Genomic DNA, 26,551 nt, shown 5'->3' on the forward strand with positions numbered 1-26,551 from the left:
GTTAAAACCTGTTATCTGAATAATTTTGTATCACAGGTTTGCCTGACAATATGTATTGCTATCAAAAACGATTTATCAATATAAAGAAATCTCTATTAACTAAAATTTTATACCCGAATCATTAAAACAGATCTGACTTTCACACAATATGTCGAAGTAAATGATTTAAGTAGCAAAATATTATTTGAATGCTTATGTAGGATCTATATATTTATCAAATGGATCTTGTCATAATCTTCATCAGAAACTTTCATTTAAATTCATGAAATGGGAAATGATAATTAAAATATCAATAGTGTCTCAACATATGTTTATTCACACAACGAAACTTTGATAATTATTATAATTTTTTTGTTTCGAAAATAAATAAAGAAGATTAATAAGAAATATTATGATATTTGGGATTTCCTCCTATTGAGTTTTATACTTATTATATTAAATTGATATTTAAGAATAATATAATTCGAAATCAAGGATTATTCGTCGAATCGAATTTAAATTCATAAAACATGCTTATCTACAATTATATATTATTATATTAAAAGATAAACATATATATAGAATATGTTAATCAGAAATCACGCCAGATTCGTCGAATAGAAGCTCAAATATATGCGAAACTTAAAAATTATTAATACATATACGAATACATGACAATCATTAGGTAGAGACATTTGAAACTCATTATTTTTAATTGGCAAGATTCCAGACATCATCATTTTATTAAACTTATATGGAATAATATGAAATATAACTCATCACACACCCATCGATGAAGAATTAGAAATCTAAGAGAAAATAGCGGTAGGCTGTCAATTTGACATTTCTTTCTCTCAAAAATAAAAATCATTCATTTCATAAAAATCCGATTGGAAAATCAGAATATTGTAATAATTCAATCTCAGATGAAAAATTTTATAAACCTTTCTATCGATTCTAAAATCAAAATGTGTGGTTGAAGAAATTAATAAGTATTTTGAATATATATAAGGAGAAGATCGAAGATATCAAATAAAATACGATTTATCCATCGTCCAATCTTTCTCAGAAATTGGATACATCCGAAAATACAAATCATCAAAGTAACAATTATAAGCATATACAAACAAACATAAATTTATAATCAAATCATTCATATGACATAATTTTGCAGCTATAGGAATTCAGATAACTATAAGAATGGATCTGAAACTTTCAGAAATGAGAAAGAAAGTTATTGTGGTATTATCATGAACCATTTGCATCAATATATATCAGATTTTTAAGATCCGAAATAAAAAACTAGGATTTCTGAAAAACAATACATGGTATTTTATTAAAACATGTAAAACAAAACATATACAAACACTCTATATTAAATTACCAGAACTTTGGAAGAGCAGTTGTCGATGGTTTCGATAATTTTTTGAAATCTGTGATTAATTTTGTATGTTTGATCTTTCTAACAGTCTGCTCGGCCTCAAAGGTTCTAGCCATTACAGCTCTATTGAGGTAGTAGTTAGATTCGATTTTGTTGAAGTACTGGTCTTTCAGTCTAACACTCTCAAGAACGAAAGAGTGGTCAGACTCTGGATGGAAGCTCTGAGCCATGTTGAATCTTTTTTGGGCTTCGTTGAATCTTTCAGGCAAAAATGGGCTGGTCATCTGATTTGACTTGCCTGTTGTATTCGGCATTAAGTAGAGGTGGTCGCCATTCTTGATGCCATAGAATGAGAATGTGAAGTCACTTACGATGAGGTGATTATCGAAAATGATGTGTGGCCTTTGTCCATTCTTGAAGTTGATATCTAATCTCTTTATTGGGTCTGAAGGAGAAACAACGATTTCTTGTGTGTTGCCATCTGTATCATGAAGGTAGAGTGTGAACATCATAAATAAATGAGCTAGCACAGAAATTTTTGATCTTCAATATTTTGAATAAAACACTCACAAATTTTTTAGTAGCACACAATAGCCGATCATACAAATTCTGTTGGCGTAAAATTTTGGAACATATTTCCTATTAGTGTTCTAAGCAAAATCAACACCAAAAAATGTTGGAGTAAAATAACGGTTTTAAGCCAATAAAGCTCTTGCAAGAGGAAGCTTTCAAAATTCTTCTATGGATAAAAAATGCCCAATGCTTATCTAATATGATCTTACAGAACCTAACAGCCGGCTCTACATTCACTTTCTACTTTGATGTGACAGTTATTGCATTATAGCATTATTTAGATAGTTATTCTAATTTAAGTGTGTTTTGGTCGATATGCTTGAACTTGGAAAAGTCCAATTTATGCCTCCCGGAACAGCATTCAATTTTTCTACAACGGCCAATCAAGAACTTTATTTTCGTATCTAATAAGATATAGATAAAAATTTATAATAGCAATGATTTGAATGGGAGTTAAAAATCAATTCAATTTTTTTTTCACGAATAATTATGCATAAAAATAGTCTCTTATTATTTTTTGCGTAAAGAATAAAATAACGGATTAGCTATATAAGCAAAATTTTGTACAAAATAATTTAAGGTATGGAATGGAATTAGTATCCCAAGCTCAATTTGAAAAAATCGCACACTTTTGCTATTCGGCCCATAATTGAGATACTGGATAAATTGACTTTTGAATGAATAAACAATGATTATTTCAAATGGTGATTGATAAACGTTTTTCTCCTAATAACCTTACTGATTCAACTTAATTATACCATAGCAAGAAGCAATATTTTCATTAATTTTCCATATTATTTGGATTGAATTATTTGAATGGAAGTTCATCGGTTTCCAAACCAATTTACAATCAACATTAGTCATTATCACAAATAGTACAAGACTTAAAAATTTCTGCCTGGCAGATTGGTTTTTTTGTGTGAATATGCCAGCGAGTAGGGGTAATTTTAGCTAAAAGTGACACGCATGTAAAAAGTGATACACCCGTGAAGAGTGTGATTACCGATCGGTAATTTCGACAGTTTAGAATTTAAAATTTTTTATGGAACTGTTGCGAGTTTCATAAAGAATTTAAGGAATATAAGCAAAGATTTGAATCAAAATCTTAGACCTAAGCCGCTCGATTCGCTCGCGGCTTCCGCGAATTACAGATCAGCAAAGATTTGAATCAAAATCTTCGAACTAAGCCGATCGCTTCGCTCGCGGCTTTCTTTATTATTTTAAATTTGCATATTTCCATCAAAAGTTCATAAGGTAAAAAATTTCGTTTATATTATTGCAAAATAAAATCTTCATTATCAAAATAATATTAAATGATAATATAATATAATTTATAAACAACTATTATTTAATAAAGTTTAATTGCCAAGGTTCATCTAATTTTTTGATTTTTAATGTTTTATGAATTTTATTTATCATGTATATATCTAATGAAGATTATATATGTAGAAGATAAGTACCTTAATATGTACGTAAAAATTAATGAAATTTATTTTGAATGTAGAACCGAGCAATTTTCAAATTTTGTGCTTTTTTTGAATTTTCTCGATACCAGATAAGTTGTGTTGGCTAAATAATATATGGATACAATGTGTCTTATAGATGAATATATGCACAAAGTTTAAGAGGCCATTTTCTTTCAGAAACCGAGATTTGTGAATTTTTTCAAATTTTGTGCTTTTTTTGATATTGAAATTTCATTTCATTTTTTTGATGCATATCGATGCACCATGCGAACTTAAAGAAAGGCTATCTTATATAGATGCTATGAAAGCTGTCATTGATAACGAATGCCATGCAGGTTGTCCATATCAATTAAAAAAATCCAAATTTAGGGGGAACAAAATTAAAATTCAGGTGCAGTGCAGATAAATGTGAAGCATGTATCTCATTTCTAAAGGATGATGAAGAATATATCCTAACAGAATATAATGGAACACATAATCACAATCAAATCAAAGATGAGACAAAGAAATACCACACATTATCACAATGCTATCGTCGGGTACTTATTAATTTTATAAAACAGGGGGTGATCCGAAAATGGCTCAAATTGAATGCGACAAAAAACTTGATCTGGATGATCCACTTAACAGGCCATCTTTTTTGAATGCATCTTCAGATCAAATGAAAACAATTCAGGAAAAAGGAAATAAAAAGATCAAAGGTATTCAAAAGTACGATGATAATCAATTCAAGTCAACTCAATTATTTAAGGGTATCAAAGAACAAGAGTCCAAAAGATTTAATTTATTTCGATGTCGATAATTACAACAAACCAAAGAAATTAATCTTTTATTATGCTTCTTTCAAATTTCTGGACATAATCAAAATTGTGAAAGAGCATTTTATTGATGCAACCCATTCATTACTTGAATTTAAAATGTTGTTTTACATGATATCAGCCAAATTTCCAAATACACATGCATTCCCAATTTTTCAATTTGTCGTTTATCCAAACACTTCAGAAAATATTGCATTCTGTCTCAAGGCATTTTTTAACTGGGCAAAAGTAAAACCAAAATATTTTATGTCAGATTGTGCACAAGAAATCGAAAATGCGATTATCAACTCTTTTCCAGAAGTTATCCTTCATTGGTGTGCAGTTCATGTAATGAGGGCGTTCAGAAAAAATTTGAAAGATTATGCATTTGAGAGTTCAGACAAATTGATATTAGATACAAAAATGAACTATCTTGCATACGGCAGAAATGGCAAGAAAGAATGGATTGAACCAACGTTCAAAAAAATTCTGGAAATAGCCGAAAAATTCCCAGAATTTTCAAAATACATACAAAATCAATGGATATCAAACCAAGAAAGATGGACAGTCTGAAAGAGATGAAAATTTAGCTCTCACAAATAACATTTCAGAATCGATTAACAAAAAAAAAATATTACTACTTTGGCGGAACAATTTTCATGAGATTTGATCGATTTGTGATGAAATTAATCGATTTTATCGTTCCTTCATTTTATTACAGAACCTCAAGATATAAGGCTCAGAGACAAAATTCCAAATCCGTTGCCATCTGAAAAAAAGCCAAAAAAGTCTACAATCAGACTGGATACAGAAAAATGTATAATGCTCACTGATAAAATTAAATCGTTAATAGTTAACTCATCAGCAAACTTAAATACGCTTCAATTGGGTTTAGATGACCTACTTGATAAAGTTGTCAAGGCAGCAAAGGTTCAAAAACGAATGACCCAGTATTTTTCGAAATTAAGTATCCCAATGGAAATCAAGCTTAGTATTCTCACGCAAATTACAGAATTTGGATGCAATACCCCTCAATTCATTGTTGAGAATGCCAAGTATTTTCAAGATAAAATTATTACAGATTTCCACCTTCAAATTTATACAACATTATAAAAATTTATGAATAAAAACTTGATATAAAATAACATTTTTATTTTTACTAAGAAAAAAAAGGTTTTTGATAATAAATTTGTTTTTACTTTTATTTCGAAAAAGTAGCAATAATCGTAAAAGGGTATTGATAGGCTTGCTAAAGTAACTAATTTTAGCTGTCAAATACTTTTGTATTTTGAAGTAAATTAGTATAAATTTGATATTATTTTAACTCCCTTTGAGATTTAATGCAAATATTTTCGCCGTTATTCAAAGATTAAGAGTTGTGGTTTGGTGCCGAGGTTTATTTATGCTTGAAGTTTATTGTTGTTATAACATTTTTAGATGAAAGTTCTTTTTTGCGTAGATGCGATTTGAATTTTTTGAGAACTTTGAGTTTTTTCGCGCCTATAATGAGCACTTTCAACAAAAATTGTTTGGAATTGCATACAAATGAGTTTGGCCTTAAAATTGTCGATAGTGTCTGCATAACTATGGATATGCTCGATCAAATGAGGAGCAAAAAAGTCCAAAAAAAGGGCTTTTTGCAAGATTTTCACTCTCGAGCCTTTATATTTTAATATACCGGCACTGTATTTTATCAAAGATTTAAGTGCCTTTATAGAAGCATATACTGTTCTACCATAAAAAAATATAATAATCGTTTATCTCAGAAATTTTATGGGGGGTGGTAAAAGTAAAGCAAATCTGGGTATTTTTTGTTTGCTTTATTTTTGTATATAATTTGGATGTGTTGACTAAATTATATATTTCTTTCGGTATTTATTTTCACTGTTTTTCATCTTCTTTTATCGTATGTCAGACTGACGAAATTTCGCATTTTTCGAATTTTATCTTGATTAAAAAATCTAACAGTGATTTCAAAATCAGTAACTCAAATTATTACTAATTCTAATCGAAATAACTCAAAATCTTATATAACGAGATATAACGGTATCGCTCATACGCTATAAGATTGGGCTACATAAGCAATTAATATTCCGATTCTTGGGGTTTGAGTTCAAAAAGAGATATTCAAAAATGAGATCTCATTAATCGAGGGAAACAATATTTTGAAATTAATATATATTGAATTGATAAATCAACAACATATACAATGTTGCCGATAATGCGCGATCATTATTGGAAAAAGCATTGACATTAGAAATATAACTTTATACAAACAAAGAAATGAACTAATTAGATTGAGCATCAGAATTGGATGATATCAATGGGAGGAACTCCGTACATGGCGTAAGAGCCTTTTCCGGAAGAACTGTTCCTTGTGTTTCAAAAGAATTTTCAAGGTTATCTGATTTTTTCTTAATAATCTTGCAAATCCTTCGGTAGGATGTCGGCCGATATGAAATTTTATTGAATGAAAGATCTAAAAGTCGAGCAGATTCTAGGGCAATCATATCATTTTGGGCATTATCCTTTTCTTGCATCATAAGTTTCTTCTGTTTCATTAACCTTTCGTAATGTATATCCATCATACTATCTGAGTCATGCTCACGTCTTGATTTGCGTGATGAGACAGGTCGTGGTTGTACGACTATGATTGTATCATCGTGTTGAATATTATAGTATGAGAATGATAGACTCGGATCAAGTAGCATCCCTTTGTAAACAAGTCGGATTTCATTATCATTAAAATGCTCATTTATATATCCAACAGTTTCATATGGGGAAACTTGTATATCACTTTCACGATAACCTTTTAGGTGTATTTGGCAAGGCTGTGGAAGATTCATTTGGTCGAAAGACATTATTTTAATTAAAAAAAATTCAAAAAATATTCAGAAGATCTAGGCATTGAAAAAATTGTGAAAATTTTGAATATTTGAATGAAGCAGAAAAGTTTCTTAAAAATGAGCGGATTTATATGGCTTATAATGAGATTTTACGTGGAATTACAAAATTTAAGCTTTAAGATAATTCAAAAGTAAAAATATCAATTAATAGGGAGTAGCATTAGCAAAATAATATAATTATAAAAGAAAATTATATGATCCGATTTTGAATTAAATCTGAAAGATTTTAACATGAATCATTTAAAGAGAAGTAAAACAATAAATAACTTAATTAAAATTGATTCTCGATTAAAATCGTTTATTTAAATTAGGGTTTATCAAGATTATTTACTCTTTTTAATGACCTAATAAATGACAATGAACACGTAATGAATCGTTGATTTTAAAATCAACGTGCATTGGATTTTCGTAAATTTAATCATTTATGATCTCCATATATCATACAATATTTTATCCAACACCATTTTTTCATTCAATGTCTAAAAATATCAAAATCAAATCTTCTCAAAATTACCTTCAAATTGTGAATCAAAAACATTTTTTATTGTCCACAATACTATATTTAAACTAATTAATCTTTTTTAAAATCAATTTCTCTAAATTTCTTTCAAAATATAAAACGCCATTGAAACATGTTTTTGAGAGCAAATGAGCGAATGTCATATCTCATCTATATATAACTCCTAATATGATAATTTAATTTAATTTTAATATCGATTTAATCTTCAATTTTCAATTCTATCCCCCCAGTTTCTTTTTTCAATTTCTATTATAAAAAAATTTTTATCGAAGTTTGAATTGTATGCTTTAATTCGTTGATATATAGTACCACATTGATATACGATTAAAAATCCTAACACTAAATTTATACACATCGGATAGTTAGATCAACCGAAACTCTAATTTCCGAAATATAGCTCTTTTTCATATATGCTAAAGATATCTGTCGGAAAAAATGTTTTAACATGAGACAGTGAAATCAAATTTCATCCGACATATGGTTGTTCATTTATAATGCGATAAATTGTCCTGTTTTATTAATTTGTATCAAATATCGAGTCCATCCTATAAAAACACAAGGTTCTTATTTTATCATTTCCATTGGCACGAACATAATCATTAATTCTTTAGGTATTTATCATTAAATAATCAATGAAATCCATTACCTAAGGATGTCAATTCGGAAAATTGTTTTCATTTTAGGAGAATATAATTTTCCATTTGGAAAATTTAAAAAGTGAGACGCGCAGGATTCGAACTTTTTTAAAAGTTGATTTAAATATATTCTAGTGTGGAATCTAAGGATAATATCATATTTAAAATAAGAATATACGAGTTTAGGTAGTATTATTTTTTTCGATAAATTTGAGAGTATGTACGTTTAGGGCATCAAAAGTGTCAATTCGCTCAGCGAAAGCTGAGCTAGCTTCGTTCTCGAAAAAATAGGGAAGAAGTGAAGGAGAGTGATACAGATGTTGACACATTCATATAATTTCAACAAATTTGATCAAATTGAAATTCAATGAAATTCAATTCACTTCATATCCTTCAGTCAGTACATCGACATCCTTCTACATCACAATGATAACTCGGGAATCAATAGTTCTACAACTAACTCAGAAAAAAAAACAAGATTTTTACTTCCAGCTTGCAGCTTTTAAAAAGTTTCGATGATAAAAATCACTCTACTCTTGTTTATAGATATGTGATGATAGTAGGTAAACATATTCTTATCGATTTTAATAAAAATATTTTTACGAAAATCTGAACCAATTACAGAGTTATTCATAAAGTTTATGATAACTGTAATTATTTCATCTTTGTTTTATATTTGAATAAACAATTTAATTTAAATTGCATAATATTTTTTGGTTGAAAGACAGGAAACTTAGTTGAGTTTGTATTATTTTTATCGTTTAATTCATCGTATCAGTGAGTGATCCAGATATTTAAGATATTTAGAAAAAAATTATTAATTTGATTAACAAATTTTAATCAAAATAGCAAAAATCTATTTGATAGCTGTAAACAAACAATCATTTTTATTTCAAGCAAAATCACTTATTTTCATCTAAACGTATAAAATTGTCAATTTTATAAAAATAAATTGAAAATCTCATGAAATATAAAGGAGAGTAATATTTTTCATTTTTCTTTTTTTCTTTCTCTCAAATATTTTCTATTGGGAATTTTCTTGTTATCAAAAAATAATTTTAATATTTGTTTATTTCATTACATACAATAAAATTTTAAAAACTCTATTTCTTCACAAGAAAATTTTTTCCTTCATATGAAGAAACATTTTGTTCTCCATTTGATGCTGAGTCTAAATCTCGATTTTTGAATTTTCTTCTTTCCAAATTTCTTTTTTCCAAATTAGAAGTTTAATTCAAATTTTCAATAGTTTATATATTTCTCAAACCGTCTTAGATTTTCTCACTTTTTAGGGATTTTCTCTCAAAATATACAAAAATAGTAATATCAATACATGTGTCTAATATACTTTAAAACCATCGTGACAAAATTCAAAAACGAAGAGTTCTTCTCTCCAAATTTTTTTCAAAATCAAAAAAATGAGATAAAAAAGTACGTTTGGAAAATTCATTTTTAGCATTTTAGGAATTTTCTCACTTTTCTTCCAAATTGACATCCTTACATTACCACGTAAATTATGATTAATTAATAGTTCTAATGATATAATGAAATTGTGAATAAATATTTTTTTTGTAAATATTACATATTCTATTTGAGTTGTTAACATAAGCATTTCTGATATGACTTTCAATTTTTTACCTCATCGGTTTTTGCTTTCAACATTTATTCTCAATTTTATGATGTTAAAATTTTGGATTGAATCAACACTATACAAATTTTAATTTATTATTATGCATTCGATACCATCCAATTGGCAATAAATCTTTCGACCAATTATTCAAAATTATCGGAAAAAAATAAATGTGGAAAAAAATGTGAATAGATAAGATAAATACATACACAGTTTATATTAACAAACAATGGTTAATTAATGAGAAGATCTGAAATTGAAGTTATGTGGATGAGAATTCTTTCCATGGTGCTGGGATGAGCAAGACATTCCATGGCGAACTCTGTTATTTGTAAACCAAACGTTAATTTGATCACGATTGAGTCCTGTCTTTTCCATTAACTCCTGTTTCTCTGTCGATGTAGGATATGGGTTTGACTGGTGGTTCTTCAACCAGTGCATAAGGATTGAGCGCTGGGAGTCTGAGAAAAGAGTTCTCTTGCCTTCTTTTCTCTTCTTGATTGGAATTTCCATTGTTGGTTCTGGTAATGCCATTGAGACTTCGGTTGGGAAGATTGACATTTGGGACTTGTCAATTACTATTCCACGGCTAAGCATTAATGAATAAATGTCTGGGAAGACAATATGATGATCATATTCACTGCTGTCACTTGATGAATCGCTAGCAGACATGATTGGTGAGTACATGAATGAAAAATGATTTTTCTGTTGATTGAAATCCCTCTCAATTTCATGATGGGTTGCCACGAAAAATTCATTATATGACCTATTCTAGTGTTATTTATCAAAAGTTCAAAATTGAATAGTGTTAAAACTTTGCAAATTACCTCAGACTTTTCAGAGGATTGAGTGGCAACTCAATCCTCTGAAATAGTCTGTGGTAATTTTTAGTCTCTACACTATTTCAATATAAGCTCCATTTTTAAACAGTTTTTAAAAATCGAGCATTGAAAAGTGTGATGAGACTTAAGTTTTAAAATGATGGGTCATATTCAATTCATCCCATCAGCATTGTCACTTTTATTAAGATAGTTAGTTAATTTGTATTAGGATAGTCCAATTAAACTATTTATTTTCAATTTTTCTTTTTTGATAGAATCAAGACCGACCGATGAGTTATCAAATCATTTTGAGATCCAAAAACATTGGGAATTAATATATAATCATTATTTAAACATCAAAGCAAAATTTTCATTTCTGAAGTTTCTTAAATTATTCCATTCAATCTTTGAATGTTCACCATCCAATCAACTCTTTAAAGGAAAATTATCTTTACAAACATGAGCTGACCATTAATCATGATGTGAAATTAGATTTTATAACTCATTGAATTTTTCAATCAAAAATGATGGTTTGTTTGGCTTTATATTGAATCAATTTTTCATTTTCAAATTTCATCTGCCATTTATTTTCCATTAACAATCTTATTTTTCATGTCCTTTCTGCGAACATTTTCAATATTGAAATCACAGATTTTTAATTACTTTTCAGGAAATAGAGGTAGGGCAACGATAGAAAATTTTTGGAAAAAAAGTTCGGAGATCTTAAACGTATCATATTCCCTGCATGGTTTGGTATCTTCCGCCATGCGTTGTGCCAAACATATTGACACTTTCCAATAATTAATTTATGGTATGAGTCACAGAGTTAGATTATAAAAAGAAAGTAAATAATTGCAATTAGAAATCATATATGTCGGAAATCAAATGTTGATGAGCAGAAACCTTTTACTCATCATAAAAGAGATAAATCACTAAAGATTTGTATACATTAAAATTTGATATTTGGTGCTCGAAAACTGTCTGATGGGACTCCTCCAAAATGAACCAATCTATCGCTGAGGACCAAATTAGATGATGTGGATGGTGTATTCTCTAATTCTAACTTAGGAAGAATGGGAACAAAACGAATGACGACAACAACATGTCAAACATAGATTAAATATCTATGAATCAATAAAGTATACGTGCATTGAAGGTGATAACGATCACTTGAGGCTTATAACTCTTTGACTAAATTATGCAATAATTAAATATAATCATTTTTATATTTTTATACTGATAGTAATTAATATACTATCCTGCTTAATAAATGGTATGATCAAATTTGTTTGAAAATTTAATTATGTATATGAAACTATGTCTTCTATATAAAAATCAAAATTTTCGGACGAACCTAGATTGAACCTTTATGAAAATCTATCATTTTTGTTAATTGAGTTAATATGAATCTTTTACATATGTATATATAGCATTGATAGCTTATATAATCATGGTTTATTCCATATTAACATATTTTTTCAGTTAAATTTGTTAATAATATCATGTAACAAATTAATTCAAGATTAGAATGTCTACAAAATGCTAACAAATAAGAACAAAATACAATTTCTCGACTTAAATTTTAATATGGAGTAGTTTTTCGTTTAAATCTAATTAAAAATGAATAAAACTTATCTTGTACTATTTTCATTCAAAGATTTTAATAATGTAAATCATGCATTTTCATAATTCAGTACAGTTTTTTTAGAATTAAAGTTGATGAGGATGATATTTGTGATTTAAAATAATTTGTTAATGTTCACCTTTTATTCATCACCTTGTGGTATGCCCTAAAGCAATAGCATTATCAATTCTGCTGAATTGATCAACTCAAAATTCCAAAAAAAAATTCAAAATTTCAAAAATGAAATTAAACAATTTGAATTTTCACATGAAAAAATTAATTTCGAAAAAAATTTGGAAAATCAAAGTATTTGATAATTAGTCAAATAATCAATTTACATCGTTTTTACTCATAAAAAACAACTAATTTTTGATTTTGATATCATATTTGATAAATACTCATTCCAGAGTTGACGTAATGTATTAATTATTGTTAGAGATATTGCTTTCGCAGCAAAATTCTTATTTCATGAAAGAAAAAAAATGATTTTATTCCAACAAAAACAAGTAAACAGATGAATGGAAACGTACTATATTTTCATAAATGTAGTAATCAGCGTGTCGGCTTTTGTTTATCATGTTCGAGTCAAAATGTATTAACTTGTAATAAGAAATATTCGAAGATTATATGAAGTATTGAGCATTCTTTGTAGAAATATTTGTAATTCATTACTAACATATATAATAAAGTTGTTTTTTTTCCCTTATTGCAATAATTTTGTCTGATTTTAATAACTTTTCATGTATACGAGTTGTGTGAATATGCATCATAATATGCGTAAATACACTTATTTGCGACGAATAATGTGGTTGCATAATGGAGGTGCTAAATTTTGATTTTTAATATGGGGCTTTGGTATGTATAATCATTTCTTATCTCAACGTAGGAGTATTGGTGCAATATGATTAAAATTTACGAGGTTGATCTTAAATTGAATAATTCTGGAGTATAAATCACAATGCAGCTAATTCTATGTTAAAGATAGATACAGATTGTAGTAATCAATTAGGGAGTACAAATTCATTCTTTCATTTCTGTCGTATTGAGCAGAAAGGAAGAGATCATAACCCTAGGAAAAAAAGCCCAAATTTGTCACTTTTCATAGTACGTTAAACTCAATTCGCTTGGCGAATGCCGAGCACACGTACTCATCATTCAACATAATATTCTCATTCTTTGGTTATTATAGTGCCAGACAACACAAGATTTCAAAGAATTACTTGAGTTTTCAATTAATCTTAATCCGATTTTAGATTTATCGAGAACTCCATCATCACAATCACATACTTCAGTGCGGTAACTACAATTATCCATATACAGAAGGAAGTTCTTTTCGAACAACTCATTTGGAGTCTGTTTTGGAAAGAACTTCTTTCTGTCCGACTTAATTTCATAGTTCCTGATCAACCAAAAGACAGAAACCACACACTATCTACTTAGGAAAGGAGTTCTTTCTAAATCTTCCTTAAATTGAGATTTTACGAGAGATAACCCTTCTATTGCACTTAAAAATGAACATTTTGATATCTTTAGTATCACACATGGTCATATATAGTATTTCATCTACATGAATACATTCATCTTTCGAAGTCTCTCATTAAATGGGAGGCTTCGAAAGATGAATCGTTTTATTCATACAACTTTAAATCTCGAACACATTTAGAGAGTGAGTATATCATTTTATTCTTGTTTTGAGTTTATTCTGATTCAAAATTGCAGTGAAAACAGAAGTTCACACATCATATCTGAATGTGAGCTCATCTATACTTATACGATCTCAATACCTCCACTCTAAGCATAAGAGGTGAAGTTATATAAAAATTATCAGATGCGTTGAAGTCTCAAAAGTATTGCCTGAATGCTTGTTTCATATTTGTCCAAGTAGTTTCAATGAATAAATGTATTGTTTTTTATAATTTCGATTTATTTTTAGAAAATATTCAATATAAACCTTTATTGTGTTATTTACATCTCATAAATTCTCTGTCTAAATCATATAAAAGCGCGTTTTACCCCTATGAATAAGAAATTCATTCAATATTCATGGTATATTTATTAAATTTATACGATTTACTAATAATCAATATTATATCCTCATAAATAGCAATATATTTTGGTAATCTATGATAATCATATACAATATTTGAAATCAAATTTTCATTAGTTTAGGTTCCTTGTTAATAGTAAACCATTATATTTATTACTAATAATAAAATCTATGTGTCGTATTGAAATTCAATAAAATTACTTATTCGGTCCAAAAAAACAAATTAGATAAAATTTTTCTTTTTTTATGTAATTTTTGTTTTTCATTTTTCTCAAGATCCTAAGTTATGTTCTAACTTTTGACATCATATCCTATCATGCTAGGCTATATATTATAGCATATCCAAAATGCAACGAAATCTATCAGAGAAGCCTTTTTGACCTATCGTTGCCCTACCTCTCAGGAAATTACGACCTTCTAGATAATATTATTCAATAAATATTACTTACCAATCAATTATTATTATTTTTAATAAGACCAAATTCTAATTTCACATTTCTATCCCCATTAATTTTTGTGATAAATTTTCGAATCTTTTTATCCCTCTTTTCATAATCGCTGTGGTCCATAATACAACAATTCTTCCGAATTACAGATTTATCCACAATTCTCAAAATTATCTCTCTTATGCAGTTATCAATGGTTTCTCATTTCATGAATAAAACCAATCTTTATTCGATCCACTCGTACATAAAACACATTTTCTGGTTTCTAAATCTATGTCTGAAAATTCTGAGTTAAATCTCCCGTGAAAGTAAAACAATTTAACCGAAGAATAAAAAGTTGAGTATATTTTCAAACATAAACATATATATTTATTTCCTATTATAATATCAATCAAATCCAAGAAAAATAAAAAAAAATTAATCAATACAACCTTTTGATCTGAGGAACAACTTGATTTCTTCTGATCTTGTGTACTTGAAAGGTGATTTACCTTCCTTATTCTTCGCATTGATGTCTACTTCAGGGAATGAAGCTAAATACTCCACAGCTTCGAGTTTATTGTTCCAAGCAGCGAAATGCAATGGAGTATTATCAGTCTTGTTGCGGGAATTCAAATCAATGCCCTTAATATTGCAGAAATACTTAAGAGCAGGAAGATTTCCATCTCTTGCGAAGTAATGGAGAACTGTGGCACCAGATTCGGACTTTGCAAAAATATCGGCTCCATTTTCAGCAATTGCCTTTGCAAGTTCAAAATTATTTTCTGATGCAGCTGTTAATAAGAGATTACTTCCCTTCAAAGCAACTTTATCAAATCCATTATCGATAGCGTACTTAATTGCATCATTATCGTCTTCTTTTACGCTTTGATCGAGAATGGAATAAATTTGCTTGAAATCTTCAGGTGTTGGTTTGTAATTCTTCAACTGTTCAACAAATTTACTGATCTTCTGGGGCTTTGAAGGCTCTGAAATTTCTGGATCTGCAGGAATTAACTTCGGATCAATATTTTCAATAATCTTCTTGAGCTCTTCGATATGCTGCTTATACATTTCATTTTGCTTCTGCAGTTCATCAATTTGGCTCTTTAGATTATTAATTTCAGAAGATTTTGAAATGGAATCATTTGAAAGATCCTTGAATGTCTTATAGATTGACTTTAATATTGGAGATTTGAGAGATTTGTGAAGAACTTTGATGAATTCCAAAATTGTCTTGTAATCCTCTCCAAAGTTGACTTTGGTATGCTGGAATATCCTGAACGCCTGATGAGTCCTGAAAATCTGCTTGCCGTCCGAAAACAATGTGATCGCTTGCTTAATATCAAGTTGAACCATACCGAGAATTTTCTTGAGATCATCAAGGCAGAACTCTTGGCACATCTTGTGGCCAAATATATGATCATCGATATTATGCGCAATCTGATAGCAGTCGTCCGCACTTACCCTATGCTTCATATGGCAAATTGAAAATTGGAATTGAAATAGGGCTTCAAAAATTTCAAAGGTGTCATAAATTTCCTGCCAATGTTCTCAATTTTTAAAACCATTGCTTCACAAAATTCTAGATGATGTGGAATTGAGTAAAACTTGATTTCTAAAAAATAAATATTAGTTAGCTAATATCATATACATATTATTTTGTTAATTGTCATTCGGCAGTTATTCCCTTTTACGTCGTATCATTTATTATAAATAGATCATTAGCATCATAATATTGCAAAATATATTTTACACCGCCTTATCAAAATGTTTTGTGAATTTTCAATTTTTGATAACCATTTAAATTATTAAATATCAAACACCAAGCTAGATTCTAACAATTAGATAATAAACTGAACTTTCTATCTGCTAAATCAATTTTACTTTTTTACAATTTTATTGAAAATCTTTAGCCAAATATCAAACTACAATACTCATGTAAGCATTTTTAATATTAAAAGTTTTAACCCAATCTGTTATACTTTGATTTTCAAAGCTTTTCTTCAAATTTCTTAAATACGTTTCAACATTTTTTAGACCCCAAAATTACTCTTATCGTTTTTCTCTTCCTTATGAAATTGCTCTTATTTTTCAAATTAATATCAACAATCGCAATAAGTTTGAACATTAATGGTAAAATCTTTTTAATTACATGCTTCTTCCAATTTATTTGAATTCAAATTATAAATATGATTCAAGAGATCAATTTTAAAAGTAGACATATTATCAAATTTCATAGTTTATCATGAGTGAACATTTTTAAATAGAACAAACATGTCAGCCGAGTTATTTATATTTCATCAGACAGAAAAACTTAATTGTAACATTATTAATATTGAAAAATTATATGTCAAAATCTGTATAAAATCGATTCCCAAACAAATAACCTTTTTAAATAACATTTGATTATTCTTAATTGATCTTTATATATGTTTAGAAATTTTGAACTAACTGAAGTTGTAATTTAGATTGGATCTCCAGTTCTAAGTATTACCCACTTGAAAATAGTTAAAAAACTATAATATCACTGAGAACATATTCCGTAATTTACTTTATTAAAACAAACAAGAATAACCAAGAAAATTAATAAAACAAACAAAATAATTATTCAATTCCAGTGTCTTTGATGTTGAAGAAACCATGTTGATATTCTTCTTCGAAGTCGTTCTTGAATGGGTCGTCGACGTCGCCTGCAATAGATGTAGTCCAAAGAGGGTTGTCGTTAGTAACTGGAACTGTTGTGCTAGTAGTACCACGGTATACAACTACTGACATCTTCGTTCCGTGAACGATGAACGAAGAACCAGATAAGGATACAAACAAGACAGATGACGATGAATGCACCAACACTAGAACCGACGATGTCTTCGTGCTCGGTCCTTCGAATGACTCTGGAGGAACATACCAACCTGAGAACAATGACCTTGTTGGTAATCGTGTTTTAGTGGATATTTCAGTTGGTCTTGAAATACTTTTCATTGAAAGAGTCGTAAATTGGCCAATCCACGTGGAATCTCTTTTTGCTGTCACATTCGGTTGAAATTTGATGAAAGGAGTAGCCGGTAAAACAAATGTTGTTGGAGGTGGGACAAAACTTGTTAAAAACATGTTACCGGTATTACTAATATTAACAGTATCTATTTCTTCACGGTCAATTTCAGAGTTATCGGCCATTTCTCCACAATCTGTAGGAATTTCAACATAATTAACTAAAACAGGGTATTCTGTGAGCGGGCCTGCTTTAGAAATGATATTATTAAATTGCTTGGTGCTTCCGAAGTTGTCATTCAATGATTGCAGCTGACAATTTCCATCAAGTAAAATTGCATGGCCAGGACCATTTCCTTTTGTTATGGCATGGCTTCCTGCTGAATTTCCTCCATAGCAGTTACCTTGCGAGTAGAATGTCGAGGTCGGAAAAGTAGATTGAAACACATAATCTGCAACAACACAAACTCCTGCTCCTCCGCGAATACTGAATGCAGGAATATCAGGGGTTTCCAGGTTACTATGCATGTTATAGTGGAAGAAACGAGAATTGTTGTTTAAATAGGAAGAAAATTCAAGTTTGTTGGAAAGTATTTGCGAATTAAAGATTTTGATGAATTCTGAGTTGCAAGAATACAATCCAGCACCGTTGTAACCTGCAGAATTTCCGGTTATTTTACAATTTTCCAAATAAACTGTTACAGCCATCGAAAATGATAGAGCACCTCCATATTCAGAGGCAACATTGGACGTAAATTCGCTATTATAGCATAAAAATGCATTTCCTGGGCTGTAATTATTTGTATTTTTAAATCCTCCTTGAAAATAGATGCTGCCGCCGAAACGAAATGACATATCGCCTATAAACTTGCATCTCTCAATGCACATTAATGAACAAAGTGAACAAGTAGCTCCGCCATTCGAGGCCTCGCAAGATACAAATTCTGTATCAATAGCAAGCATTGTACAATATGATAAAAAGATTGCTCCGCCAGATCCGAAGCCAACACCTATACCAAATGCATGAGTTTCGTGAAAATTTGTATTTTGAATTGTAACTGAAGAGAAATAGAATTCACTATCACGCCGAAAGGAAATACGATAGGAAGTATCTGAGATTGTAGCATCAACATTGTACCGTGCTCCGTCATTTTTATTTGCATTTAGATCTTCTTCGTTTGACATAAAAAAAGGACTCTCGGTTCCTTCCATAATAGATTTAATGATAGTCTCACCATTGGAATTAAATGGAAGGGTGGTCGAGTACACTAAAAAAACCAAAAATAAAAACATTTATTTATAGAAAGTTTTCAATCAAAACGGTTGGAATCACAGTTGTCAATGCTGTTTCTTATATTTTTTAAATAATTTCACTGCTAAATAAAATTTTAACTAATTCAGAGTTTTTGTATCAGCATATTGAAATTTTTGTGAATGAATTTTATAAGGTTTCCAAATCTCTCTGAACTTCGACGTCTATATTCTCAGATTTGAATATTGACTAATGTATATACATACATATCTGCGTGTAGGATTATCCTGCTTATTTACCAATTTCGCTCTTATTATGTCAAATGAAGCTAATACGTAAAGGATTTATTGATGAGTCGCTTCACATAGAAATTTCGTACTTGATACAAGGCAATATTAGCCCTTGTGTAAAGGAATTAGAATATTTGCTTTGACGATATTCAATAATAATCATGTATCTGATGTGGATGTTAATTAAGACAATGAAAGGCGATATTCAAGTTAATGTTCATCTACAACGAAGTAATGAAACTCTTTATGGCCGAAAAAGTATGCCTGGAAATTTCTGCTCCAATAAACATCTGCGGAGATATCCATGGACAATTTGATGATCTCTGCCGTATATTTGAAATCAATGGAACCCCAGAAACTCAAAGATATCTATTTCTCGGAGATTATGTTGACAGAGGAGACAATTCTATTAACACAATATGCTTACTCTTTGCCTATAAAATCAAATATCCAAACAACATTTACTTGCTCCGTGGAAATCACGAATCGGCGACAACTAACAGAGATTATGGATTTCGCTCGGAATGCTTAACCAGATACTCTAACACGATTTATACACTATTTAATGATGTTTTCTGCTGGCTTCCAATATCAGCACTTTTAGATGGAAAAATATTATGCCTTCATGGTGGACTTTCCCCAGATATTACCTCTTTAGAAAGTTTACAGAACATCAAACGTTCATTGGAAATACCCGAAGAAGGTCTAGTTTGCGACCTTGTTTGGTCAGACGCTACAACATCTCAAACAGAATGGGGACCAAGCCTTCGCCAAACATCACTCACATTTGGAAGAAAAGCGGCAGAAAATATTGTTAAAAAGTTAAACCTCAACTTAATTGTCAGAGCTCATCAATTTACATCAAAAGGTTATGATTATCCATTCTCTCCAGAAGGATCCGTTCTCACAATCTTTAGCGCTCCTAATTATTCGGGTCATGGAAATCCAGGAGCAGTTTTACACATTTCCAACACCTTAGATTGCTCATTTTCCTTAATTAATCCTCGATATAACTATAATTCGAATTATGATTCATACTTGTGAATCTTTTTGTTTTTTAGTAAATATATGTTTGTATCTTCTATCCTAATTAACTATCCAACTTTTTTAAAGCTTCCAAACATGCGCTTGTGATGAACTATTCTTATTCGAAAATCCAAAATTTATATATAAAGAATAACGTGCTTTACATATATTTGGAATATCTCAAAGATATCAAAGAAATCAATGAAACCACTGATCATTTACTTTTAAAAGAGATTAATAATATGATGCATCCATTCGAATTAAAAATAAAATTTATAAATTTCAAGATATTTTTCACCAAAACGAGTTAATAAGTCCTAATTCCGTACCATATTTTCAAATTCCATTTCCTTTATCTCTGAGCAGCAGTTATGGAATTTTCAATAGAAGAATCAGTTACGGATACCGTATCCCGTCAAATGACAAAATTTCAAATCTGAAATTGAATGATCTGAATAAATCAAAAACTTCATGCGAAATCGATCCAACATATCATATCATCTATTAATAACGATATTGAATTGAATTTTTCATTTTTTGAATAGAACCGTTTAATTATTCCGGAAGATCATTATTTATCATTGGAATTCATCGCTAGATCAGCAGATCCATGATTCAAATTTTTATGTTTTGAACTGCTCTCTCAATACAAAATCTTTTTTGAAAGGTGCTGGCCAGGTGTTCCAAATTTCCTTGTAAAAATATCAATTACATCACGTAGAGTTTATCTGATCTGGGATACATTTGAAAATAATTTTTATGACACTTTTCTCCATATTCTCCATGCTTTTCCTAAATTTGTTGTGTATAAATCGTCCAGTCATTGGTGAATCCGTACGTGATCGTTTAGCGCGATTATACGGTGCACATAAGTCATATAGCTACAGAGAGGCACGCGTTATCATGTATAACACCGTTGATTGTTAAAATAATGCGATCAATTTGGTTTACGGCAGCAGCACTTTTCCATGGAAATGTGGCCAGAGGGCTATTCCTTCTGATAAATACGTAAATGCCGAGCACACTGTTCCACAATCCTTCTTTAATTCGAAGACCCCAATGGTTTCAGACCTTCATCATCTTTTCTCTGCTCCGAAGACACTCAATGGAGCAAGATCAAACTACAAATTTGACGAATTCCCATATTCTGAATGCATCAAATTCTGCAAGGATAATGAGTGCCAAACAACAGCTCCATCAAATCCAGACCAATACTCCTGCTTACACAAGTCAAAGAAGAAGTGGATGCCAGTCAAGAAAGACCGTGGACAGGTTGTCAGAGCTATCTTTTACTTCTTCACAGTTTATGGTGAAAAGTATTGCAAGCTCAGTGATCTCGGCGATTTGAGCACATTAAAGAGCTGGAATCAGAATTATCCTCCGTCAGATTTCGAAATTTTACGAAATAATATTGTTAATCAAACACAAGGAAACATAAATCCTTACATTGATGATTATTCTCTTGTTAATCAAGCTTTCTAAATTACAAACTAGTCTAAAAATTCTTTTTTTAATTTAATGTTTTAATACAAAAGAAAATTATTTCTTATTACTTGATCTTGAACTAGAAGATTGTTTTCTAGGAGGTGGAGGAGGTGGCTCTCTAACTTCTTCCTCTTCATAATGGACTGAATAATAATCTTCTTCTTCCTCATAATATTTTTGGTTTCTTTGGTCATCTGCCTTAATCTTTGCGATTTGGCGCTTATTGTCTATCATGCACATGTATTCTTTCTTAATGAAATCTCTGTATTTTCTAACTGCTTCTTGTTTGGCAATTTCTTTGGCTTCTTCGATTTTCTGTTGCTCTTCTTCTTGCTTAGCTTGTTCCTTTGTTTTGATGATCGAATTCTCGGTTCTATCGAGCTTAGATCGTGCTGTAGATCCATTTGGATTTGTATTTATGGAAATAACTAATTTTGCGCTGAAATCTACAAAAGTATAATCTAAACTGTCATTTAACTCTGCAATTTTCTTATTTTGAGTCTCTTCGGCAAGTTTGTCCAAATCTACTTCTCCTTCTGGTTCTTCTGTCTTCTCCTTTTTGCTTTCTGTCTCTTTTAGACTCTTGTAATCACTAGGACGTCTCCATTGAGGTATTGAATGTAAGTCGGTTTTAACGATTCTTGGAATTTTTGGTTTTCTTGTGGGCAAAATATCAATAATATTCTTTGAAACTTTAAGAGCTAAGTTAATTTGGCCGGTTCCAATAAGAGCTGGCTCTTGAACTTGATCTAATTTAGATTTTCGAACTTTTGATTTTGTTTCTGTATCTGCTGTTGCATAAACCTCAACATTCAAGAGTGTATTCTTTTCAACATCATATTCAAACTGTGTTGGTTGATTGTTGCTCTCATATTCAATTAATCTTGCAAATTTTGCTGGTGGAATATTATTAATAATTTTTGTATCGGGTTGAATAATCTTTACTGACAGTAGTATATCTTTGTCTGGTGTGTTTCTGTAATCAGGTCTAAGCTCATGGATAATCAAAGTTCTCTTCATTACGTTGAGGGTCACTTTTTATTCGAATTTACATTTTATTTGATTCATGGGTTCTGAATGCTGCAATATAATGTAATGCATCAGTCTAAGCGTTCTATCTCAAAATGTAAGGAATATATCAATTATTCACAAAATATCACGTTGTATATTCGTCAATTTACTTCAATTTTTCTTCAAAATCTATGCCATGTGAGCTTATGAGTTGTTATGTGTTTATTAGATGTCTATAGCTATTCAGAGTATAACAATAAAATATTAAAACTTTTTATGATATTTTATATTGCATCAACAGGCCTTTGGGATTGACAGACCTTGTGAATGAATTTTCAAAAGTGTCTAATTCGAAAACTGCCAATTCAGCATAAAGTTCAGACGATATATGGCATTTCTTATGCTATTATTGATGAAATACTCTGTGCAACAGGCAAGCCAGATATATATGAGGTATTTATTATTCAAATAGGTGATCAATTTAGATCAGCCTATAATCCTTTGAATTCCAATTTGAAAGAAAATAAACCTTCAAATGGGTTTTACACTCCCTGAGTGGACAAGTGTAACAGATGACTGTTACATCAAGAAGAAAGTCCATCCATTTCTTTCACGACACCATATTTTATTAAATATTATTGCTTTTACATGCGGATTTGTTATTTATTTCTCGATGTACGCATACAGAAAAGGTTTCACAGCAGCAGACTACAGAAATATTAAATTATTAGGCCTTTCATATAAAATGATGCTAGTTATATTACAACTTGCCGGTTATATTCTTTCAAAATTTTGCGGAATTGTTATTATCTCTTCTCTTGACAAAACAAAAAGAGCTTTCATGCTTGTTGCACTAATAGGATTTGCAGAAATATCACTTATTCTATTTGGAATTACAAAGGTTCCATATAATGCATTTTGGATGTTTTTTAATGGTCTGCCATTAGGTTTAATCTGGGGATTAGTCTTTTCCTATCTTGAAGGACGCCGTACATCAGAACTGTTAGGTTCTGGAATGTGTATTTCTTTTATTATTTCTTCGGCTATCATAAAAACAATTGCAAAGGAATTCATTAGTATGGGGTACAGTGATTTTTGGGTTCCGGCTATTGTTGGTGCTATTTTCTATCCAATTTTGTGTTTATTTACCTTCTTTATTGAATTAGTTCCTCCGCCTGATGAAGAAGACATTAAAAGTAGAACAGAAAGAGTTGCAATGACACATGAAGATCGTGTAAACTTCATAAAATCGTTTTGGCCAGGTCTTACCGCAATGATAATTTTTTATATGTTAATTTGCGGATTAAGAGACTTCAGAGATAACTTTATGCGAGAATTATTTACTGCAATGGGTGAAACAGAGTCATTTGTCTTTACAAAGTCAGAATTAATTGTTGCAGTTATTATTATCATTCCTGTTATACTTTTAATGTTTGTTAAGAACCATTTAATGGGTTTCTTCTTATACCATGTAGTTATTGCTATTGGTTTCGGCTTACTTCTGTTTGCAACCGTATTATACGAAGACAAATTAATTTCAGGGGTCACCTGGATGATCGTTGTAGGTGCTGCCATTTATATCGGCTTTGTACCATATTCTTCTATCATTTTTGATCGTCAAATTGCTGCATTTAAAGTCAAAGCAAATTCTGGCTTCTTAGTTTACATTGCTGATTCTTTAGGTTATGCAACAGCTATTATATTCATGTTGCTTAAAGAATTCGGAACAAAAGCTAATTGGCTCGGTTTCTTCAAGATCTGTTCGTATTTTGTTTCGATTGCTGGCATTGCTCTTCAGATGGTATCATTGGTTTACTATTATTATAAGTCAAAATCAATGTTACACATCGCTAACGAAAATGCTCAAGAAATTTTACTTGATGAAGCTCCTTCTCATGAAACTCATGAAGATGTGATGCTAATGGAAGAAGAGTAATATATTATCTATTGTTAGAATTAAAGGTTTTCTTGTATAATTTTTTTTTAATTATGATATTTAGATTGAGAAACCAAGAGTAGTCTGCGTATCATGACTTTCTCCGTTTTACACAAGTAATCATACATATTTCTTTTATGTTATTGAATTCGATAATACTTTTTTTAAAGAAATAATGAAATTGCAATAGATTTAAACGTATGTCATTAAGACATATACTTCATATTTCGCTGAAGTTATCTTAGATACTTTGAACAAAAACTAAAATAACGCAAAATTTGTATTTTATGCATTAATTACTTAAAAGCGTAGCCAAAATCTATGATATTTAATAGTGAGAATCTCTCACTATTAATAATAGATATAGGAGTCATAATTCAATTACAAACGAATGAAATATTTCATAAAGATACACAAAATCTTAATAATTTGATTTTATGTATTTTGAAACATATATTAATTTCATAAACCTGTTTTTAGATCAGAATATTATGCCAGATCGTACTTTTAAGTTTTTATTTCATTTGAACAGCATGAAATGAATATACTACAAGATACGTGAATTGTTTAATATTTGGAATATCAAATAACAAAGAATTTATTGTTGAATTTCAATAAAAAATAATTTAATGCAAATATGTTCTTATAACTCAGATGTGACCATACTAATATTATAACAATCCCGAAAACAATTTGCTGCCTATTTCAAAAAAGATTATTTGAATGAAGGTATTGTGATATGGAATTTATATATCTCAAGCTGCTATATTCATCAATATTTTTTGTATACCACTGTAAATTTAATACATTTCAAATGATTTTTAGGTTTTGTTTGAAAAAAAGTGATCGTTTAATTCAAATTTAATCATTGGGTGATATTTATTATTTTAATCATTATTTGAGAAAAGATATAAATTAGTCTTCTTGGGTATCAAACAAAATTCTCAATTTTGTGAGAGACAATATCGTCATTTTCAATTTGTTGACATCTGTCCTACATATTGTTACAAATTAATGTCAAATCTAATAAAATTTTGAATACTTGATATTTGAATGCAACCACAATTGATTAGAATGCCAATTTCTAATTATTTAAGAATAGAACAAAATCCTAGAGTTTCGAAAAAAAGTATGCTCACAATTCTGATCACAAGTTTTCAGACGTATGGACATCCGTTACGAGGAAATTAAAAATATTATTTTACTCAGCATTACAATCTATATAACATCAATAAATATCCTTTTGAATTTATTGATTTCGTATTGAAAAAAAGTCACAGATGAATGAACAAAGGCCAAACATCGATAATACAGCTGGTGCATATGGTCAAATGCAGCAACCTAAATATTCTCAACCGATCACAAATCAATATTTAACCGAACAACAACCGAAACTTCAAAATCAGATTCCTGTTGAGAAAATAACAAATTTCTCAGAGCAATCTCCTAATAAACAAGAAGTATGCAAAGTACAAACACCAAAATCATCGCAACTCAAAGATATGCAAACAAATGTACGTATAAATAAGTTTTTGGAATCGCTTACATCTCATGTTCCAAGATCATTTGATATAGTTCCACGTGGTGATTTTAATGGCTCGGGATACGAAGAATAGTACTAAGGTTTAATTTAATTTTGAATTTATTTCCTCGAATATTCTTATCATTATAAATCTTATCATTAAGTATTGTTTGTTATCATGCATATTACTAAAATCCCGTTTCCAAAAAGTAATTTAATTTTATATTATTTTTG

The 26,551-nt window shown here is 29.8% G+C and overlaps 10 protein-coding genes across 10 annotated transcripts, besides 2 other annotated features; 4 read left to right on the plus strand and 6 right to left on the minus strand.

Annotated features, from left to right (window-relative positions):
- Nucleotides 1-811: 811 nt before the first annotated feature.
- TVAGG3_0363860 (ubiquitin-like family) lies at nt 812-1,900 on the minus strand (the record flags this gene model as incomplete). The annotated part of the gene is made up of 1 exon (XM_001312543.1): nt 1,360-1,869. One exon carries the CDS (start codon nt 1,867-1,869, stop codon nt 1,360-1,362), a length of 510 nt encoding a protein of 169 aa, XP_001312544.1.
- Nucleotides 1,901-2,866: 966 nt separating this feature from the next.
- Nucleotides 2,867-5,530: a mobile genetic element.
- A 472-nt stretch (nt 5,531-6,002) lies between these two features.
- TVAGG3_0363880 (ubiquitin-like family) lies at nt 6,003-7,085 on the minus strand (the record flags this gene model as incomplete). The annotated part of the gene is made up of 1 exon (XM_001312545.2): nt 6,485-7,057. The coding sequence occupies one exon, from the start codon at nt 7,055-7,057 to the stop codon at nt 6,485-6,487; it is 573 nt and encodes a 190-aa protein (XP_001312546.1).
- Nucleotides 7,086-10,027: 2,942 nt separating this feature from the next.
- On the minus strand, nt 10,028-10,584 carry TVAGG3_0363890 (DNA binding; the record flags this gene model as incomplete). Its single annotated transcript, XM_001312546.2, has 1 exon — nt 10,125-10,559. The coding sequence occupies one exon, from the start codon at nt 10,557-10,559 to the stop codon at nt 10,125-10,127; it is 435 nt and encodes a 144-aa protein (XP_001312547.1).
- Nucleotides 10,585-13,436: 2,852 nt separating this feature from the next.
- Nucleotides 13,437-13,484: a mobile genetic element.
- Nucleotides 13,485-15,079: 1,595 nt separating this feature from the next.
- On the minus strand, nt 15,080-16,421 carry TVAGG3_0363910 (protein ubiquitination; the record flags this gene model as incomplete). Its single annotated transcript, XM_001312547.2, has 1 exon — nt 15,243-16,283. One exon carries the CDS (start codon nt 16,281-16,283, stop codon nt 15,243-15,245), a length of 1,041 nt encoding a protein of 346 aa, XP_001312548.1.
- An 88-nt stretch (nt 16,422-16,509) lies between these two features.
- Nucleotides 16,510-19,073, minus strand: TVAGG3_0363920 (lipid binding; the record flags this gene model as incomplete). The annotated part of the gene is made up of 1 exon (XM_001312548.1): nt 17,412-18,980. One exon carries the CDS (start codon nt 18,978-18,980, stop codon nt 17,412-17,414), a length of 1,569 nt encoding a protein of 522 aa, XP_001312549.1.
- A 178-nt stretch (nt 19,074-19,251) lies between these two features.
- Nucleotides 19,252-20,602, plus strand: TVAGG3_0363930 (phosphoprotein phosphatase protein; the record flags this gene model as incomplete). The annotated part of the gene is made up of 1 exon (XM_001312549.1): nt 19,551-20,381. One exon carries the CDS (start codon nt 19,551-19,553, stop codon nt 20,379-20,381), a length of 831 nt encoding a protein of 276 aa, XP_001312550.1.
- A 553-nt stretch (nt 20,603-21,155) lies between these two features.
- On the plus strand, nt 21,156-21,864 carry TVAGG3_0363940 (endonuclease I family; the record flags this gene model as incomplete). Its single annotated transcript, XM_001312550.2, has 1 exon — nt 21,306-21,845. One exon carries the CDS (start codon nt 21,306-21,308, stop codon nt 21,843-21,845), a length of 540 nt encoding a protein of 179 aa, XP_001312551.2.
- Nucleotides 21,865-21,902: 38 nt separating this feature from the next.
- TVAGG3_0363950 (uncharacterized protein) lies at nt 21,903-22,868 on the minus strand (the record flags this gene model as incomplete). Its single annotated transcript, XM_001312551.1, has 1 exon — nt 21,903-22,868. The coding sequence occupies one exon, from the start codon at nt 22,866-22,868 to the stop codon at nt 21,903-21,905; it is 966 nt and encodes a 321-aa protein (XP_001312552.1).
- Nucleotides 22,869-23,384: 516 nt separating this feature from the next.
- On the plus strand, nt 23,385-24,835 carry TVAGG3_0363960 (Family of unknown function (DUF5690) family; the record flags this gene model as incomplete). Its single annotated transcript, XM_001312552.1, has 1 exon — nt 23,395-24,795. The coding sequence occupies one exon, from the start codon at nt 23,395-23,397 to the stop codon at nt 24,793-24,795; it is 1,401 nt and encodes a 466-aa protein (XP_001312553.1).
- A 1,240-nt stretch (nt 24,836-26,075) lies between these two features.
- Nucleotides 26,076-26,411, plus strand: TVAGG3_0363970 (uncharacterized protein; the record flags this gene model as incomplete). Its single annotated transcript, XM_001312553.1, has 1 exon — nt 26,076-26,411. One exon carries the CDS (start codon nt 26,076-26,078, stop codon nt 26,409-26,411), a length of 336 nt encoding a protein of 111 aa, XP_001312554.1.
- Nucleotides 26,412-26,551: the final 140 nt, after the last annotated feature.

Source organism: Trichomonas vaginalis, chromosome V, assembly GCF_026262505.1.
Source record: "Trichomonas vaginalis G3 chromosome V, whole genome shotgun sequence".
NCBI classification, from domain to species: Eukaryota; Parabasalia; order Trichomonadida; family Trichomonadidae; genus Trichomonas; species Trichomonas vaginalis.